This window comes from Chlamydotis macqueenii, chromosome 3, assembly GCF_036417535.1.
Source record: "Chlamydotis macqueenii isolate bChlMac1 chromosome 3, bChlMac1.mat, whole genome shotgun sequence".
Classification (NCBI taxonomy): Eukaryota; Metazoa; Chordata; class Aves; order Otidiformes; family Otididae; genus Chlamydotis; species Chlamydotis macqueenii.
This window is the reverse complement of record NC_141558.1, coordinates 48,409,127-48,430,362: the sequence shown is the minus strand read 5'-3', so window position 1 is coordinate 48,430,362 and position 21,236 is coordinate 48,409,127. Positions and strand designations below refer to the sequence as shown.

General features: G+C 40.2%; 1 protein-coding gene across 1 annotated transcript in view; it reads right to left on the bottom strand.

Moving 5' to 3' along the window:
- CRYBG1 (crystallin beta-gamma domain containing 1) overlaps positions 1–21,236 on the bottom strand; it is a 102,470-nt gene that overhangs the window by 61,613 nt on the left and 19,621 nt on the right. Inside the window, exon 2 of the mRNA XM_086744987.1 lies at positions 7,446–7,575. Coding sequence (XP_086601113.1) covers positions 7,446–7,575 — 130 coding nt within the window. The remainder of the gene's footprint in view (positions 1–7,445; positions 7,576–21,236) is intronic.

The following is a 21,236-nucleotide window of genomic DNA, read 5'->3' as shown; positions in this document are numbered from 1 at the left end:
TGTTTTGGCTTGCTTTGGTTTTTTTTGGCTTGCTCTGGTGCAATCTTTTCAGTCTCTCCTCTCTGGTATCCCTCTCGTCCCCTCCTCCTCCTCCTATCAAAGTCTTGACAAAGAACAGATATAGATAAAGCAATGGACATGCAATTATCGCAGCCCAAAAGCAAAAGCACTTGATGTATGCAAATTCGTATCACATTTACCATTATTTTTTTCTTTAAAGCAGACATGATATCTAAGTTCTGTCAGCCCAAGAAGCATTGCCAGTGGTGACTTACAACTACAGATGGGTGTCCCAGTATCCTGATTCAGCATTCCTACAGGTACAACAGTCCCCATGCACTACTAAATGTAAATTGCTTGTATAGGAGCTCTGCTACTTCTATAGTTTCTAGTGTCAATGTTGAGAAATATTTACATTAAAAGACAGCACCGTAGGTTATTAAAACTGAAAGACTTAACAAAAACGTAGTTCAGTCCTCCACTGTTACTTAGTACTGTTCTTTAGGAAGAGCTGGCCTATAGGTGGGTTCTTGCTAGCAGGTGGTATTGCAGAAAGATTATCTGTACGTGCTGGGGCGAGATTTGCTTTTTTTCCTTGATTCTAAGAATCCCTTTCTGTCAAATGCACTTCTAGTAGTCACCACTGCCATTATGTTTCTGTGGACCATGCTCTTAAATATTTTCTCAATGGAAAGCATTTCAATAGAAGCTTTCTTCAAGTTATTCCCCTTGTACTTTGTGGGTTTTAACATTTTACTGTATAATTTCAGGTTACTGGTTTATAACACTACTCACCAAATACTGTGCACAAGTACTTCAAGATACAGTGGCTTCTTAGAGCACAAGTGTTTGTGAGAGAGATCACTGTTCCGTAAATGGTCAGCATTTAAATTCTGTCCCAGTTTTGTATTTTCAGGCTTCCATGATGATTTCAGTACTATTTAAATTTTGTTTGCTTTTTACTGGTTGTGGTGGTTGTGTGTTTTTAATTATGAATTGCATATTTATCAACTAAAGAATCCTGAAAGAATATTTCAGTATTAATAATCTCAAACTATTGCAAAACATAGCATGACTCGGAGCTAAGCATCCTATAAAAACTTTTAAAGTTTAAAGGACAGAGCAAATTAGATATTTGCTAAGTGTAGTATAAATCCTTGGTCAACCACGTAAGAAATGCTGGCATAGCCAGGACAAAATGAGGCATTCTTTTTCCCACATCTCTCCACCCTACTCAACTGGTTTGGTTTGAAAATTTGATTACTTCCCTCCCCCCACCCCCCCGCCCCATGAATTTCAAAGTAAAGACAGTGTTCTTCTCCTGTTAACATCACTTTCTTGTCCAAACCACAGCATGGTTGCAGCCCAAGAATAGGAACAAATTGCATAGATAGGATAAAAGGAAAAAAAAAAAAAAAACAAAAACTTAGATAAACTATTATAACATTCTCATGTTTTCCTAGACGTTTTAAACCACAATAAGAAATTACTGTGCTGGCCAGCACAATAACATCCTATTAAAATCCATTAGAAGCCATATGCACAATGAATAATGTAGCTATTCTGAATGTTGCCAAAGAGCTCTCATGTGATCCATGCTTCATCACATTTGATCTTTTTCCATTCTCTCTATATACTGTTCTCTTCAATTCACACAAACACATCACGACAGCAATCCCAAATCCATGGCTTATGGATAACATCCCCCAAACTTTCCTCAATTCATATGTACATTTAAATACACATCCATACACGTATATGTATAAACATGAATACAGGGTAGAATAAATATAGGAATTTTTAAAATCTCCATTGCTGTATTTTTTATTCATCTAAACCAAATAAATTTATTTCTCCAGATTTCCCATAAATTAGTGCATTAGAGGCACATAACATGCTGGTGGCTGTCACAGACAGATCTGGCTATTTTAAAGAGGTTAAAAAACATGGGAGGCTACTCTCTCCTCTGTAGGAATGACAATAGGGAGCAACGTGATGAAAGAAGTAGTCCTACCAGAGCAAGCACAAGCATGACTAACTGAAAAGGGAGTAAGTAAATGTTGGTTTTTTGTGGGGATTATCAAGGAATTCTGAGTCTATCCGTCGAGTAACAAGGGAGAATTCCTGGTAGAAAAAAAAAGAAAGAAAAGAAAGAAAAAAGGAAAGGAAAATGATTCAACTTCTTAAGCCCGGGAGGGAAGTAGAAAATGTGACCATTATATTTCAGGGAAACAAGTTACACTTGGGGGAGGAGGGTGACTGGAAGCGGCATACAGTAGCCATGAACTGTCTGCTCTGAACACGCGCAATCACTGAGGCCTACAACCCAGCTTGAGTGACCCTTCCTATATTTCCCACATGAGGAATGGCAGTAATTTTACTAGGTAAAGAATAGAATAGCTATACTGAAGAAGAGGAAAAAAAAAAACAAAACAAAAACCCAACAGATCAAAGTGCATTATTTTATACAAAAGTTGAGCCTAACTGTAGTTAACCAGACAAAAACTCTGGCAAGAATCTGGCTGCCTGGCATAGCACTGAGCAAGCTTTTTTCCATGTTCTTTTTTTTCAGGCAATACAATAAAACTTTGTCTTGCTGCAACATTTAATTAGCTGGAAAGGTATAACCTATTCCAAACAGTTGAGGACCTATCCAGATTTTAAAAGAAAACAAAACAAAACAAGAACAAGCCCCTGGCCCACCTAGGCCCCTCTTAGGTGACTGCTTTGCCATACCTGCTCTTCACCTCAAAAGAAACAAATCCTATAGCATCATATAATTTCCCCTTCCTTTTTCCCCTTCAGTCTTTCACAAGGCAGATTAGTGCTCTCCTGAAATTGTGGGTTTTTTTTCTCCTTTGAGCAAATATTCTCAGCCTCTGTTCATAGAACTTTGGGTACAAGGTTTTGTTTAGCTTTTTAATTCTAAGCTGGGGAAGGATGCCTTCTCTTTTTGGGTCTCAAGTTTTACGAGGAGATCGGTTAACCACTGAAGGGCCTTATCTATTAAAAATTGCGGTGAACCTTAAGGCAAAGACTTGTTCTACTCAGAGCAGGCTGCTCTCACCTATCCACAAACTGATAATTTTCTTTTCTGTTACTTTGGAAAGTGGCTCACCTGTTTTCTCACTTACTTGGTACTGGAAGTTTATCAAATGGCAATATAAAATGCTTTGTTTCTACCGTTTAAACATCACTTTGGGATGTCATTTTGTAACCCCATGGGATCCCAAATAAACTTTAGGTTTTGTTATTTTTTGAGCAAATAAAGCACTGTAAGGAGAAGCAGTATAAGGACCTGGGCTGAATGTCTTGCTAACATTTCTCTGAGCAAGGCAGAAATTAAATTGAAGAAGCAGATGAGGAATCCTAAGCTGAAAATATCCTAGACCTTGAGAAGCTATCATCTTGAAAGATGAGTTAAAAGAAAAGGAGGAATTAGGGATCTGCATATCTGCTGTCTCAGGAATATGGCAAAAGCAGTGATAGAATAAACTCATTTAATCCAGTAATTTGACACAGAATCAAAATGGGCTTCTACAGCCACACCTGGGTGTTAGAAGTACTCCACCCAGTTTCCTTCGTTAAATATTCATGTCACAGGACTGAATCCTTGTGTGAAAGGCAGTGGCAGTGTTCAGGTAGCAAGTAGGTGTGAGAACTCTTATCTAGATTGAGAATCCTGAGAAATCTTTAGACAGGTACCTGGTTATGGGTCTGAAAAGATGACTAATCAACACCTGAATATAAGAGAAGAGATAGCATTAGAGCATATAGATGTGAGTTAGAAAAAAAAAACCAACTGTTTAGACCTAAGTAACTCACATGGAATTTTAAAGTCTACATTTTTTGTGATCATTATTCCTAGTGCACAGGAAAGATACAAATAATAAAGGATTAAGAACTCTCTTCATCCACTCATTTTACTATCAGCAGAAGCCAATCTAAATTTGAATTTGGTCTCCACAAGAATAAATGCCTTTCAGCCTAACTATACAGAAACCTATCAGTTTAAAGGCTACTAGTCTTTAACTATATAATTTAAGGTCATATGAGCTTGCCATATCACAGGTAGGACTCCTTCTCAATTGGTGTTAGTATTTTGTCACTATTCAAGCTGTATGACTGCAAAATATACATTTATCTGTGATGTGATCCTCAAATGGAATTATTATTTATTCAAAGCGAACAGAATGAATCAAACATTCAGGAAGCTGTTTCTTCGTTCATAGTGAGAACACCAGCCACATTGTTTTATTAATTAAATGGTCTTAAAGATATTTTTTAAAGTCATAAAATTATTGCCACAGTTATCTACTTCATGTAGTACAGGTTATATGACAGTTTAAATAATATTCATTGTGGATCTGCATCGACATTCTAAATATAAACAGGAATCTAATCAAGCTATTTTGCCATCATTTGCAAACAAACTTAAAGACACCAAATACTCCTCCTATTTAGCTCTGCTGAGCAAAACTAGATCGTGCAAATGTAACCAGGGATGCAATGCATTATTTGGGAAAAGAAAAAGGAATAAGCTGAGTTTCAGGAATCTAGAATTGACATCTAGAAATTATTTCTGTGAGGGTTTTTTGAGTATTTAATAGTGTGTTACCAAACTTCTATTTGCCAAAATACCAAAAGAGAAACTGCTAACTTTCATTTCCATGAAACAAATGTTTTGCACATTAAATAGTACAGGACTAGAAGAGTCAAGAAAATTAAATGTATATTTATATTTGTATGTTTTATTAATTTCTCACAGATCTACTTATCTCCAGTGATTTAATAAACATATGCTATTTATGTATTTGATAACAGTACTTTAAAATCTCTCTTTCATTGTTATATAGCTGACATTTTCAGTTGTTCAAATCAGAAGCTTATAGTAAAGCAAAGTGATAAATTCCAGACAGCCTTGCAAAGGGAAAAAAAAAGTGGAAATCTTTGTACAGAACTAGAAGTATATCTGAATCAGCATCAGAGGTATTTGATGAGAAAGCAATATTGATATAGAAGGATGTAGTGAGAGGAAATATTTTTACCTTGTAATGTGTGCAATACAACAAAAACAAAGAGAAACAAAGTTGCACTGTATATCAAGAAAGAACATTTGCTGTGAAGTACAGGAATAGGTAAGATGAAGATTTGTTAAACAGCTCTGAAAGAAGATGAAAGGGGAAAAACAGGGTATTATGACAGAAGTTTACTATACACTAGTTAATTGGGTGGAGAGAAGACTTTTTTGATCAAGCAAGGGAAGCATCCAAAAGGACAAAACCTGACAGCTTTAATTACTTCTCGGAATTAATTTTTTTCTCTGTTGGAAAAGAAATACAAGACAGAGACAGTCCAACAAGTTCTTGGAATATGCTGGGGACAGCTTTTTCTTCAGAAGGTGAAGAAAACCATTAAGGGAGTGGCTATTTTAGATCTTCTGCTGACTAGTAGGCACAAACTGGCTGAGAGTGGAAGGGAATTTAGGTGAAAGTGAACTCCATCATTTAATGATCACTACTGCAAAAAGCAAAGGGAAAGCAGCAATTTTTTTTTTTTTCCAGAAAACAAACCCAAATGTTAACAAGCTCCAGAGATTCATAAGCAAGGTTTCTTAGGAAGACTGTTTAATTAATAAAAGAATGCAGGAGAGCTTGTCTGTTTTAGTCATTGCTGGAGTCAGGTCTTAACTATCCAAGGTAAAGGGAATAACCTAAATTAGGCAAAAACAGAGGATAATACAAATTAGGCTGTGTAAATTAGTCTGCAAGACTCTACTTAGTACATTCACCTTTGAAAGGCTTATGAACAGATTTCTTTAGAGAGAACAGCAACAGAGAGGAGCCTGGTGCAAACAGCTTAAGTTCTGTGTCATGCAGTGTCTTCTACTGCTCTCCCACAAGAAACGCTGAGGGAAGGCAGGGTTTCATTAACTTCCAATCCCCATAAACCATCTGTCATCAGCAGGTGACTCTACATTATTACACACATTAGCAGATTATCCCAATAGAGAAGAAACTGCTGAATTCACACAGACACACACCCCCACACACCATTTCCTTTATTTTTATGATTTATCTCACCATCAGACCTTTGTGTTATGCATCAAAGTATAAAATTATATAGCCTGCTCTGATACTCTTTTAGATGCTTCATTTAAAGGCTTTTAAATGTTCTTAGTACAAATGGTTCCAGGTTCCAGGTTAGAGGAATGACACCCCAACCGTTTAACTTAGCTGTAAGTATGAACAATTTATTCCAGAAGAACAAAATACCAATTCAGAGCTCACTAAATAACAGCTGAATTCTGCCACTCTTAAATTTCTACTGAAAAAAAATCAAACATCAACTTGCTTTTCTGGGAGAAGTCATTGCAAGGAGTTAATATACAAGTCCATCCAAGTCAGCAATAGGGTGACTAGCATTTTTTTCTGTTGGAAAGGTAATTCCCCAGCAGTAGCAATAGAAATGGCATGCCATCACAGTACTGCACCATTTTGCTGTTTTGTAATTGTGAAGAACTGAGCTCTTTTTGCAGGCATATTCTACAGTATCAATAGAATTACGATGCTGAATGAGACCACAAGGGATGTCTAAAGTTTATACAATTTGTGTGTTCAGCTAAAGACCAATGAGCCTTTTCCAAAGGCTTCCTATAGAAATTAGTGGTTGAGATTTGCTGGCTTAACAAGACTAGATAATAAATTTATTTGTTTTAAAGACAGAATATTTTAAGCCTTCATGAAATACATTCAGACGAATATTAGTTCCACAACCAAGAAAAAAAGCGCAACTTTTTCAATTACTGGCCTGCTTTGTACTTTTGTTAATGTGGAAAAAAAAAGTAATTCTCTCTCCATGGAAAGATTACAATAAAGACAAGAATGGCATTGCACAACCTTGTCTGCAATCTGAAATTAAGTTCTCACATTAGAAGAGAAGTAATTAGCATTTTCCCTAGCTTGCTTCCATGCAGTAATACTGCTGCCAAGCAAATGAGTAACACTATATGAGCTAAATGAACACTAGAAAACAAATGTTTAGTCATTTCTTCTTCTCTGGAATAAAACTTAACACAGAAAACAGTACAGATTAAGTGAGAAACTGTAAAAGTGTAGGTGCTATTCCTTTATTATTTTGGCTTATAGATATTTTATGAACAAAAGGAAAAAGCCATATGGTTTGTGAGAGCATGTGGAAGATCTCCTCGAGCCATTTCCTTTGTTGGCTCTTCATGCCAGCTATAGTCATTATGTGCCTTCCTTATTTCCGTACATGATATTAATTTGAAATTTTTCCAGTACTTCAAACACAGGTCTTTTAAAGGAAGATTACAATTATACTTAGTGTTAAATTCTGTTTTCAGAATAGTAATCTTCTTTACAACATATGTAAGTGTATGTGAATATATATAATGTAAACACGCATATTTAGTTTTCTCTTACCTTTTTCAGTGCTGCTGGTAATGAGGCAGTAGACATGGATATCGCTGGAAGAACATAAGAGTGTGGACAGGTTGCAGATGGTACTTGGTTTTCTTGAACAGTACAGTGTCTGCCTGATATATCATAGTACCTGAAAGGAGAGTAAACATTGTTCAGTTAATACATCCTCGTGAAATAACGTCTGAGCTAATACCTGCTGTATTTCTCGACAAAACACACTAAGCTGTTTTTCCCCTGCTGTAGCGGTTCCAGGCCCCCAGTACTTCTAAAGTTTACGGCTTTATTTTAGCCCAACTACTTGCTCCTCTTATTAGACATTAATTCATCCCACCTGCTTTAGCTATCGGAAACTCTTAACTTGTCAGCTTTTTCCTGATAACAGAACAACCAAAAACCAAATACAATATTCAGGAGGATAACCACATCAGAGCCACAAGGCAGAAAAATTAGTCATCTTATCTCATGTCACTCCACCTCTACAGACACAGCAGATTACAACATTTGGGGTTTATAGTTTCACGTTACATCACGCGTTCTGTTCACCTTCCTTCTGGAAGCTGTCTCGGTAAAGAATTAGTTGAATTCTCAAAACAAAAGGTCACTTATTGGGAAGATGCTGTCACAATAAAAATGTATATAATATTTTTTAAAAATACACTAATTTTTAGCAAGGCAGTCCTAAAGCCTAACAGACCTGATTTTGCTTATGTTTATTCTGCAGTGTCAATTTTGAAATTCTGAATCCAAAGAATGTGGAAAACCTCACTTAGTCTCCTCTTCAGAGAGAAATAAAATAGTAAAAACTGATCAACTTATATAATCTCTTTCATTTCACTGTCTGAAAAATCAAAGTAGCAAGAATATAGAATTCTCTAAAGATACGGTTTCATTAAAAAGGCTGATAAAAAAGAGATATTTTATATCTTTAGTTCTTTAGATGATTCAGCAGTTAGTTAAAATCCAGCTTTTTTAATTTATGTATTTTGATATTTTTATTGCAAAATTGGACTGTATTTTTCCTAGGATCATAGGACAATTCAAGTTGGAAGGGAGCCCAGGAGGCCTCTGGTCCAATATCCTGCCCGAAGCAAAGTCAGCAATGGGATCAGACCATGTTGCTCAGAGCTTTAACCAGTCAGTCACCTCTTGAAAACATGCAAGGACAAAGACATAATAACCTTTCTGGGAAACAGTGAAAATGTTTTCCCTCCCATGCAGTCTGATTCCCTCCTTTCTCAATTTTTGCCTGTTGTCTCTTGTCCTTCTGCCATGTACCACTGTGAAAACTCTGAGTCCATCTTCTCTTAGTGACCTCCTCACACTTCTGGGGAGCCTCTACGCCACTCATCAGCCCCCAAAGCTGCCTCTTCCCCTGGACGGAACAAGCCCCAATTCTCCATCCTCTCCTCACAGGACAAGTGCAGCCTCACAGGCAACCTCTGACGGTAGTGGTGGCCAACTGATGAACTCATCCCAGTTTGAAACACTGAGAGATCTTTAGGCAGGAAATACCCTCACCAAATATTTTGCTTTCAGCAAAAAAAAGGGTCTTGAAATGTTTGTGTTTTGTTTTGTTCTTAAAACATGCATATATTTCATTTCAGTTGGATCAAAACTCCCTTTCCCATAGGCTTATTTTCCAGGCTCAACACAAAGTCCCAAATCCCGCTCTGTTTATGCAGCTTTAGTTGCAAATCTAGTTTTATAACTGACTGCCATATAGAGTTTTCAAAGAGTAAATAAGGGAGCAGAAAAGCCTCAGGCGTATTTATAGAGAAGTTCAGTTTACTGCATAATTGTGGTGAAAATGTTTTGACATTTTAACACATATCCCAATAAATATGTGCAATTATTTTGTTTATTTACCTGTTTCTAAGGAAGAAACAGCATCACACCCAATAGCTGTTTACCTTCTCCAAGCCATAGCTGACTTTGAGCTGTCCATCTCGATTTTAATTTTCTGTCTCCACCAATGGAGGTTTCTTTTGGGGTGGTCCCACACACATTGTACGTGAGATAATTCAAATGTCATGTCAACCAGCCGAAAGATCCTGTTGCAACCTACCCTGTCTAATGTATATGCTGGAGGCCTCGGCAAGACCACTCAAGGTGAGCAACAGTAGACTGAGGACTATCAACCCAGTGACTCAGAGCAGTGAAACAAGTGACATAGTATGGGCAGGAGATTGGGAAGGCGCTTGGTTGAAGTCCAAGTAAGAAGGAGGAAAATAGCGGCACACCATGGGAAGTGGACAGAAGAGCTGTCAAGTGTGGAGGTGACACCAGCACTCCAGCACTCTGCGAGAGGCCACCATTCACAATGGTGCTGCTGGGCTGGTGCCAAGCGTCTGCACCCTGAGTGTATGTATTTCAGGAAAACAACACGCCACTGATCCCACATGTCGAAGTGCCAAGAGGAGGAAGCTCTGGGAGCAAGCACTTCCTAGGTAGGAAGTAATGACGTTTCCCCAGGATCCCCCATGTCCTGCTGCAGAAGGGGACTGTGCTTGTCCCCAGGCGAGCCACCAACATCCACCTGGGAGGCAGCTGCTGGCTTCCCTTCAGCAAGGGAGGCAGGGCCCCTGCCGTGAGCATCCCTCACACCTTGCCCTTAACAGGCCCACTCCTGGCCACAGTGGAGGACCACCAGTCCTTGAGACACCATTAGACCTCAGGGCGCTGGCAGGTCAGCGTTGCGGCGGCTGGGAAGCCTCTGCTTTCAGACTATGGCAAAGCAGCACTGTTTCCTTCAGACACCTTTTTTTAAAGGACGCAATTTCACACCAAAAGCTGGAGCTGACAGAAGTGGCATTAAAAGTTTCAACCTGAAGATGGCACAGTGGAAAACAGCAAACTTCAGATTTCCAGATGGATGAGAAGAGGCACTCTTACGAATTTCCTCACAGTTTAAGGTCTATCCTCCCAACAATCTGCTGATGAGCTGAGCTCACCAGAGCCTCCCAAAAGCTTTACTTTATGGCATCGGGCAGTCTTCCAGGAAAACGCTGCAGTACGCTTCCCACCTGAGGGCATGGGCACACACGCAAGCTCCCGGGGGCAAGCCATGGTGTGAAGGCATAGCGCTGCGCCTCCTCCACCCTAAACTGCCCAGCCAAATTCTCTCCTTCCAGCCCAAATGTGCAGCAAATCGTCCCAACCCACTGCGGAGAAACTCAGCATGGGGCAAGGGCAGGCGAGTGGACAGTTACCGTAGAGGAGCTGACGCACCATGAACCCACACCCTTTGCTTTCCTCACCTGGGCTTGTTTGTGTAACCATACCCACTCTCTGAGAGCCCTGAGGGCCCAGGGGGAAAAGGGTGCTTGCAACATGCTAGGCATGTTATGAAACCCAGACGTTTTGCAAGGCCCATCAATTGTCGGAGGCACTTGGAGAGGAGCTTTGTCTGTGGAGGTAAGAATTTTTAAATCAGGAAAAATGGTGGGGTGAATATTTATGATAGACTGAGTAGTTTATTATTTGTTACAGGTCTGGCTACTAAATAGTACAACTAATTACGTCAAAAATGCTCAGAGTATGTTTACCTGGTCTACAGCAATGTGTGTCTGGCATGTTTTCATACAGCTAATGAAAATAATAACTAATTTTACAGTGAAGCAAAGGAAGAGCAGGTAGGAGGCCTTGGAAATTACCAAGCTTTTGAAGAGAGCATGAGGCACTACAAGGAGGAAGGAGAAGTTCTGCAGGTACATACACCTTCAGTTTACCAGTACAGGGATACTGGTTCACTTCACAGTCAGAAGAAGTACTGACTGGAAAAGGAAAACATCATAGAATCATAGAATGGTCAGGGTTGGAAGAGACCTTCAAAGGTCATCTAGTCCAACCCCCCTGCAAGGAGCAGGGACATCCCTGACTAGATCAGGTTGCTCAGAGCCTCATCCATCCTGGCCTGGAATCAGATAGGAATTAAACTGGGGAGTGCTCTCTTTATGATGCAGACCACACACCTTGGCCCCATCGCTCGTACCTCTCCATGCCCGAGTCCCTAGCAGCGACACAATGCTATCCTATTAACTGTCTTAAGATATTAATTGTCTTAAAATGTCACAACAATTACAAATCATTTTGAAGGGAATTAACCTGAAGACACAAATATATGAAAACACTAAAATAGGACCAATAAGGGAACAACTCACAAAGAAAAAGAAGAAAAGAGGAGATTGCCATACTTTTTAAACTAATAAGGCTTACTAAACCAGCATCCTTATAATTTTACAGCCATAGCTTCTGTCATAATCCATCACATTCAGCCCTGATATCCATCTCCAGTCTGCTATTTTTTTACAACAGTCTTCAGTCTGTATCCAGTAGATGGTTCTTGTATATTCATTCTCTTTTTCAATCAACACTTTTACACAGGATGAGATCATTTTTTAAAAAAGAGAGAGCATGTATGAGCAAGAACAACTTGATTAAAACGGAAAGACATTTTGTTTGTTTATTCAGATCCTCTGCCCAGTCTCCCCCCCTCCCACGCCATATCAGCACCCTTAATTTTTCCCTGCGACCAGCAAATATCAATTTGATCAGCAAAGTGTCTGTGCTGAAGATCTACTGCAAAACATAGAACAATGTTAAGAGCAGTAGTGGACTTTTCCCCAGCTCGCCCATCACCTTCGTGCTCATGACTATGATGGGGGCACCTACACTGTCAAATCATTTACCTCCTGGGTTCATTCCCTGGTCCTGGTCCCCTTGTCCGCCATACTGCACATGCATCACTGTGCTTGGACACTCCTCTGGAGGAAACCAACTGCTCCTCTCTGAGGAAAAGCCGAGGCACAGCTCTCTCTGTGGACGGACTGCCCTACGGATGGCAGAGTAAGGATGGGACTAGACCAGCTTTGGCTCCTCCTGCCCTACGCTATCCCAGCGAGCCTCCTGCCCTCAGACACCCCTCGTATGCCCCACACCACACCCCACAGCATGCAGCATACCTTCGGCGTAATGCTGTGAAAACACCAGTCTTGCAGGCAGCAAAGCAGCCCTCACATTACCTCAGACACTTTGAACTGAAGCCACAAAAATATAATTATGGTCTTAGAGCCACGGGGGCATCAGGCCCAGGTCAAGCGCTAGGCAGCACAAACACAGCCAATTCGCTCTAGAGCTGTGTAATCTTGAGAGGTGTGGATGCATATATAAGAATCACTCCCTGGGGCAGATCCTTTAGCAGTGCAGACTCTATTTTAAACAAGTTTTGTTGTTGGGTTTTTTTTTATTGTGCATTATTTGAGTTGCTGTAGTTACAGTCTTAATATATTTTGAGTGTTTCAAACAGCCTGCATTGGGCTGAAGTGTTCCACACAAAGCTACTGTTTGCTAGGCCTTCTGTCATCCCTTCCACAAAACCAGTATGTGGACTTCCTGAGCAGTCTGCAGCAAGCTGCATACTGCATTTACATCACCTCTTCCCACTGCCTCAGCTCTCCCATTACTGTATCCCTGGTTTTAGAAGAGAAGAGCTTCCACTCTTCCCTTCAGAGCATTGTTCCGACTTGAACCAACTTCAGCTTCTATACAAAGTAGTTTGTTACACTGGCATAATTAAATGCCTCTTGTACCCACCCACCTACCTACCCATAGAGGGTTTCAAGGAGTGAAAACATTCAAGGCCAGGTTGGATGGGGCTCTGAGCAACCTGATCTGGTTGGAGACGTCCCTGCTCCTTGCAGGGGGGTTGGACTAGATGGCCTTGAAAGGTCCCTTCCAACCCAAACCATTCTATGATTCTATGAGTGAAAAGCCGGAGCAGACGCACGTGCCCTTGAAGGGACACATGCTTGGGACACAGCTGTTGTATAACTTTTTGCCATGGGAGTGAGAAGGTGCGTGTGTGTGATTTTTATAGGAAAACTGAGCATCTCAAACTTCTCTCAGGCACTGGGACTGACGAGTGGCTCTGAGCTACTCCTGGGGCATGGCATCCAGAAGTGGTGGGGAGGCATGCATCCTCTTGTGCCAGCACTCTGCCATCTAATGGCCGGGCTTCGGATTCACAGGTGAATCCAGTTTTGCCTTTCTGCCTCCACCTTTCTAGATCCTAGAGATAGAAAAGGCTGTTTAAACTACCTTAGGTCACATCTTGTCAGAGCAGATGTATTCCTACTGGCTTACTTCGAAGAGTTTTGTCATACATCCTAATAACAGGGTTAATACCTCACCTAAAAGTACCCTTTGTTATAGTTACTCCACTCTGCCTTACTATGTCAGCCTAAATAATTCCTTTCTTTGTTTGGCAAATTCACACCATTTGAATATTTGCAGGCTTCAGCTGTATCTCCCACTCAGCCATTATTTAGCATAATCCCTTTTGTAAATGAATTCCCATGTTCTCCTCTCTGTTTCCTTCTGACAACATCTCTCCAGCAAAGATGTGTCCAGAGCTGGACAAAACGTTCCTGATCCAGTCACGCCAAAAATCACAAAGAGCAGGTCTGCTGCCTCGTTGCTTTGTTCCACGATACATTTGCACACACAAAGACAGCACAGAGCTTTTTCTGAGCCACTGTAACACCACAAACTTGTCATACTTGTTGTCCACTGCCATACCTACACGTATTTGTTTTTTCAGCCCTCCTGCCTTCCTAGTACAATATATTAATTTCAGGTTATTAAATGTATTCGTTTGCATCTGGCAGTTTGCTGAAGGTCTGAGCAACTGCTCATGAGATGAAATGGTTTGAAGCTTCTGGCTCTCTTGCGCTTCAAACAGCATGCAATTGGAAATACTACAGTCATTAGTGCTTCAAAATACGTTTTCCAAGTCCTAACACAGATACATGGTCTTGCTCTGTAGCCAAATCTTTAATACAGTGAATCCAAGCAGCTTCTCGGTTCTTATTCCAAGCGGCCCTTTTCCATTTTGCAAAATCAAAAAGCCCTGCTGTCACAGAAATTATTGCAGTTATTCGTTATGTTTAAATTTAACTTCTTCAGCACCTCTACTAATTGGGAAATAAATCTAATGCAGACACTTCAGACTGAGAATATCTATATTTGGATTATGAGGTTATCACGTAGATAATCTGGAAATTTAGTGAATAATGTTTTTATCTGCACCAGAAGCCCAGCTGTTCGTTATAGAGCTAGTTAAAATCTTCATGAATAGTAGTGTAGAGCTTGATCTACGTCAGGGCTGCACCAGATGCTCATCACCGTTTCACTCCTGATAATCTCAACTAAGGAATTTAATGACTGTAATAGATTAAATTTTGTATCTTGCTGGCATCATAAATATCTTCTCAGCAACTCCACTTTTTCCTTTTCAATGTCTACGAGCCAGATTATCATTCTGTATTAATGTTGCTATGAGGACATGTATCATAAATTTCAGTTAACACCTACCACAGACAATCACTTCTCTCTAGTTGTACTTCTAGCTCCTGTTTGCATAGGAAAAAAAAGCACAATCTAACAAAAACAACAAAAATAGCACCTTGGTTTGGTACAAAACAAACTGAACATATACTGATACACTTCCAAAAACCTGGTTTCAAAGGTGGAATTTTGTCATTTCATTACTTGGAGACTATTTGAATTAACTGAAGCTCTTTTTTATTCTGTGATTTGAAGACCATTAACAAACTTTGTAATTTTCTACTCTTTGAGAAACTGAACCCCATGTGCTGACCACAATGTCTTAATAAATAAATAAATAAATAAAATATTGTAAGATGCCTTCCTTTGATGGTGCTTCCCCCCCTCCCCCCACCTTTAATTAGTCAGAAAAACTCATTATTAGCAGCTGGCCACTGGGTGGCACCTCTACATAGATGCCGTACGTGCCCCAATAAACCCACATTGCCTGTGATAACCACTCCATTCCTCCCACAGCCAAGTGTAAACGTATCATCAGCTCTGTGTATGCAGCCATGCTTAGGAGCCTGATGAAGTTTATTACTAAAATTGACTTTGCGGAATATTCCTGAAATTTTCCATTGTAAGTTTTTGACTCCCAATTTTGGGGAAAAGTGAAGCTGTATAAAGTAATTTGTCAATGGAAATCTGATTCTTTGAATATGTGTAAGTACTTTTGACAGCATCTGACAGTTAGTTGTCAGATGTGATGGAGGAGATACATAACAACCTTTGTTGCTTTGCATTAATATAAAATAAATTACGTCTGACATTGCAGTAGCATCCAGTGAATTCCAGTTTGGGTGGGCAATGAACAAGTACCAACCGCTAACATCCTTGCCCCCAGAGATTATTTGTAACTATGCTGCACTGGAGTATCTCACTGAGTGTAGAGCTGATCTTTATATTTATATTCTGGCCTAGCTTTAAAGCATTGTATAAACAGTAATCATCACATTGACTTAACCGAACAAAGGTAGTATCTCATTTTATACAGTACAAAGCTGAAAGAACCAGATGAAGCAGTTTGACTGTGGAGACAGAAAGCCAGCATCACTCATTTCTTTAAACACATGACGCTTTTCTTCCTTTGTTCATATTGACTCACCATGACTTGATGAACAGAAATATCATGTTACCACATAATTTTGCCACTTTCTGTAGCTACATCGAGAAATACAAAAAGGCGTTTACAAATTCAGGGTCATGAAAATACTTCTGAACACACAGACTCACACTTGCAACATTCCCCCCCTCCCCGCTCTTTTATGCAAGTATTAGCATTTTGTTCAAAGTGACAGTTGGAAAAACTTTAGCAACATTTGTGCTCTCTGCTTTTTGAACTTCGTTGTGAGCATCTAGCAATCTGCCTTAGACTAAAGTTCCACTTTGAAAAAGTCCAGTTCATCTGGGCATCTCTAAATACAGTTCAGTTCCAGTGGCAAATAGGAGAGTCTTTGATTCTTAGAAAAAAAGTATCTGCCCAGGAGAAGGGATGAGACAGGTTCACATGACAGGCCGCCCAAGTTCCCACTGGCCAAACACGAGAAAGCCGGTGCAGGACGGGTGCAGAGGCAGCAGGGAGGGATGCACTAGCTAAACGCACCCCAACACTAGGTCTTGTGGCTGGGCCACATCTTGTCATACAGAAATAAGTGACCACAGCGCCAGACTGTGGCTGACTGCAGCTTCCAGCAAGGTCCCATTCAGCATGAGATCCCAGAAGATTACACAGCCTTTCACCAGCCTAATGCTCTGACTCTCCCCAGCTCCAGCCTCTCCTGCACCCATCGGGACAGTGAGGAGACCCCCGAGCAGGTCCTGTGAGCCAACTGGCACACAGCAGGGTGAACCCCCAGCCCCACAGCCCGAGTGAATGAGGAACAGGCCAAATGAATGAGATGCACACAGGACTTATGAGGTTTGGCTGGTGCTGCATAAACTCATCAATTTATCTATTAATCAGAATCTTCATAAACCACACCCTGCAATTACAGCAAAGGAACTTGCCTAAAATTAGTTGATTTCATGAGCTAAATTAGCCTACTGTCTAGAACAAAGACAACCAACTAGTGTAGTACCAGCCATTTTACATTCACATCAATTATGCCAAGCCTAATTGAAACTCAGGCTTTTGGCAATAAAGCACTGAGTTGCCTTTTGCTCAGAAAATAACACAGTGGCTTATATTCAATTGAGATTTGTGATTACAAATTGTGTTAATATAAGAGTTTATTATGCTATTTCTGAGTATCAACAACCTAAATACCTAGGAAACCTATAAAACAGTTCCAAATAAGCTACAGAAGAAAGCAAATATATTTTTTAAAAAGTGGGACTATAAAGGCACCAGTTAAGAATGTAGACTAGGAAATTTAGCTTTCAAAAACTGGCCATTAAAATTTTACTGAGCTTTAAGTAGAAAGGAAGAACAATTTATTGCAATGGTTAAGCAACTGTTTTTGACACTAGGAATGGAAAATTTAATTAAAATTATATATTCAGTAAGAAGTAACAGGAAAACATGAAGTTATACTTAGATAAGTCAGCTCATGTAATGTGAGACTTTTTGTTGCCTCCAGACTTAACAATGGACTGTATTATTTCAGATTTCAAATAATGATAACTTCATTGCAAAAGATACTAATATGGATTTTCTCTTTTGCCTAAAAATATGCACCTGCAGAGATTCTAATATAAATCCTAACATTTTATTTGTTTAGTTTAAGAAATCACTAATTACTCTCATTCAAATTCTCTGTAGATTTCTGTATGGAACAACTGAGTGAAATCTGAATCATGTCTTAAAGCAAGAGCATGACAATCACTATTTATAAATGTGTTCAACAGGCCAGGTCCATGGCAGTCATGTCTTAAAGCAAATAATCTTCATGTTATATGCGTATTTACAGTTATATTTCTGAGAAAAAAAAACACTAAAAATGCTGTAACACAGACATATTTCAAGATACAACTTTGAAAAATCTATTTTCCTACTTCTATAGGTTTTAAAGCCATGAGTACAGCAGAAAAAGTAGTTCAGGGATATCTGGGAATCATTAAGCCAGGATAACAATGCAGAAGGTGAAAAGGCGACTCACAAGCAATATGTATCAACTGCAGTCACAGATGCAGCATAAAAAGTGGTTTTGTCACAAACTCTAGCACAGCACCAACATGAGATACCATTTCACAGTACATCCTATAGCCCTACAGATGATCACCAGTGCTCTTCATTCTTATATTATTTTGAGAGCAATGAATACAGATATTTAAATTGTCAAAAGTTACACATCAAATTAAAGACATGGATGTGCTGCTGACATAGACTTGTTGGTGACGTGGACAGTGGGACAGACCACACCCACACCAAGTCCACCGATGACACCAAGCTGTGTGGTGCAGTCAACACACTGGAGGGAAGGAATGCCATCCAGAGGGACCTTGACAGGCTGCAGAGGTGGGCCCATGAGAACCTCATGAAGTTCAACAAAGCCAAGTGCAAGATTCTGCACATGGGGCGGGGCAATCCCAGGCACAAATACAGGCTGGGCAGAGAATGGATTGAGAGCAGCCCTGAGGAGAAGGACTTGGGGGTGCTGGCAGATGAGAAGCTCAACGTGAGCCAGCAATGCGCCCTTGCAGCCCAGAAAGCCAACCACATCCTGGGCTGCATCAAAAGAAGCATGGCCAGCAGGTTAAGGGAGGTGATTCTGCCCCTCTGCTCCGCTCTCATGAGACCCCACCTGGAGTACTACGTCCAGTTCTGGAGCCCCCAACACAAGAAGAACATGGACCAGTTGGAGAGAGCCCAGAGGAGGGCCACAAAGATGATCAGAGTTCTGGAGCACCTCTCCTATGAGGACAGGCTGAGAGAGTTGGGGCTGTTCAGTCTGGAGAAGAGAAGGCTCCGGGGAGACCTTATAGCGGCCTTCCAGGACCTAAAGGGGGCCTACAGGAAAGCTGGAGAGAAACTCTTTAGCAGGGCTCGTTGTGATAGGGCAGGGGATAATGGTTTTAAAATAGAGGGAGATAGATTCAGACTGGACATAAGGAATAAATTTTTTACAGTGAGGGTGGTAGAACACTGGAACAGGTTGCCCAGAGAGATGGTAGATGCCCTGATCCTGGAAACATTCAAGGCCAAGTTGGATGAGGCTCTGAGCAACCTGATCTGGTTGGAGATGTCCCTGCTCCTTGCAGGGGGGTTGAACTAGATGACCTTTAAGGGCCCTTTCCAACCCAAACTATTCCATGACTCTGTGTGGATGGGCTTTCTTCATACCTCCACAGAGGACAGGCTTTCTGCCAGCTCAAACAGACATCATAATATTGATTTACACTACGAAGTGCTTATTTGAAATCATACTGGCTTTTTAGGAAGGACTAACTCACAGAGTAAGTAGCAGCAGACTTCAGTATTCTTCCTAGATATGAGCTCACTGCAAGGCAGCCTGTTTGCATCTCTACATCTTAGCTCTAGAGAGCCAGAAGACCATGGGCTTCACTTTCAGAGTTTGTTTGGCTTCCCCTTTGGAGGACTGAGAAATTGTCTCCCGACAGTATTTTTGCCTCTTGTCAAAGCCATTTATCACTTCCCTCTTTCATCTCCTTCTCTTTGCCACAGTTATCAAAAGTGATCTGGCAGGCAGTGAGGGAAGGTAGAAGAAAAGATGTAAAAAAACAAAAGGGGGAAATGAAAAATGAACACGAGAGGATCCTGAGAAAGGAGGGGCAGACAAACTAGCGAGAATATTTTAACTGGGACACTGACAGCCCAGATAATTTTGTGTAAGGCTTTGTTATTTAAAATTATGAGCATTTTGTTACAATTCAGTACCTTTATCTAATGCTGCTTCCACTTTGCTCATTAACAGCTTTTTTTTCTGGATTACTGAACTACAAGGCCTTCAACTATTGGTTATGAGCAGCTCATCTTCCAGCCTCAATGCTTGTTCACCCTGCGATGCTTAAATATCTCCTGAGCAGGAAACACCTTCGAGTTAATTACATTAAATGTCTGAGATGGAAACTGCCAAGCGGTTCTGAACACAGGAAAGCAGGCGGAGTCTCTCTGTAATGAGTAAAAATAACGTGCTCCTACAATGAAATCACTATATCAAAAGAAAAATCCTGAGAAAAACTAAGTAAATTTTTAACTTTGAGGAAGCTGGTTAAGACAAACTCATTATTTCTATCTGTTGCAATGATCTGTGGCCACACCTCTATAAAAGAAATACATTTCTCTAGTCTCTTAGATTTAACAAACAGATAGCAGAGCAGAGGTGGTTAATCTCAATGCACATGCACTTCTGAGTGAAAACAAGTTTGATTTGTCCCCAATAAGCATTAACTTTCAGCCACATCTGCTCTTCTGATTGGGTCAAGTCTCTCATTAATGAAAGCTCTCTCTCCACAAGACAGGCAAATTTAGATATAGTCCTCCTTATCTTTGATTAAAGATGTAATCTATAAAATCACAAGGTTACTATGGTTGTGTTTGAAGCTGAATTAAGAAGAAAAACTTAAGGGAGTGAACTTGCTCTTACTAGCCTGCAGCTACAGCATCACATATTCTTACCATGTCTACCTGACCCGCTCTGCACCTAGCAGGAGGAACCTCCACGCTGCTTGCTGAAGGAAGTAATTTTTGTGTCTCAGTAAGTGTCATGCTTTAGTTCTTTGTCATCAAGAAATGAATTATTCTGGTACGGCACCGAGTGACAAACTATATTGGTCAAGTGTGCATGCATACTATCTCAGTATGTACTGACTCTGATGCTTTGTGTACTTCCAGTGTGTAAGCTCCTGAAAGCTTCTAGTCTTAAAAAGAACACGTTTAAAAACAAACGAAGATACAAAAGCACCACATGTGAAGTTTCTGGTGTTCGTTTGGAGACGAAGGAGTTTACACCATCCTAAGTTAGGTAGCTCAGTTTGGACCTGGGTCTTATGCAAGACATCTAATTGACAGCTGAGTACAAAAAGTAATTAAGTAAACATCTTAAATCACACAATTTCAATCACATTTTAATTTCAGAAAGGTTCACACATTAAACTTTATCCTAAAGCATCATCTGGTACAAATGTATGATGAGTCTTGGACTTTGCACATGAAATAAAAGTCGCTCTGGAGCCAGTTCAAAGACTGACTTAAGTCATCTAGGATGTCCTACTTACAACAGCTTACTACACAGTCATCTCCCAGCAACTCTGTAGTTACCTGCTAAAACCTTCTATTTTAATTTCTACATTTGCCTACTTTCAACCTTCTAAGGGCTAGAACCAGTTTAACAAGGCATTTATCTTGTCATTTGTGACCCAGATGGGGCAACTCCTTCATAAGGGACAAAGAAATTAGAATCTCCCACAGATAAACCCCCAGGCTTTGGGGGCAAAACATTTGTG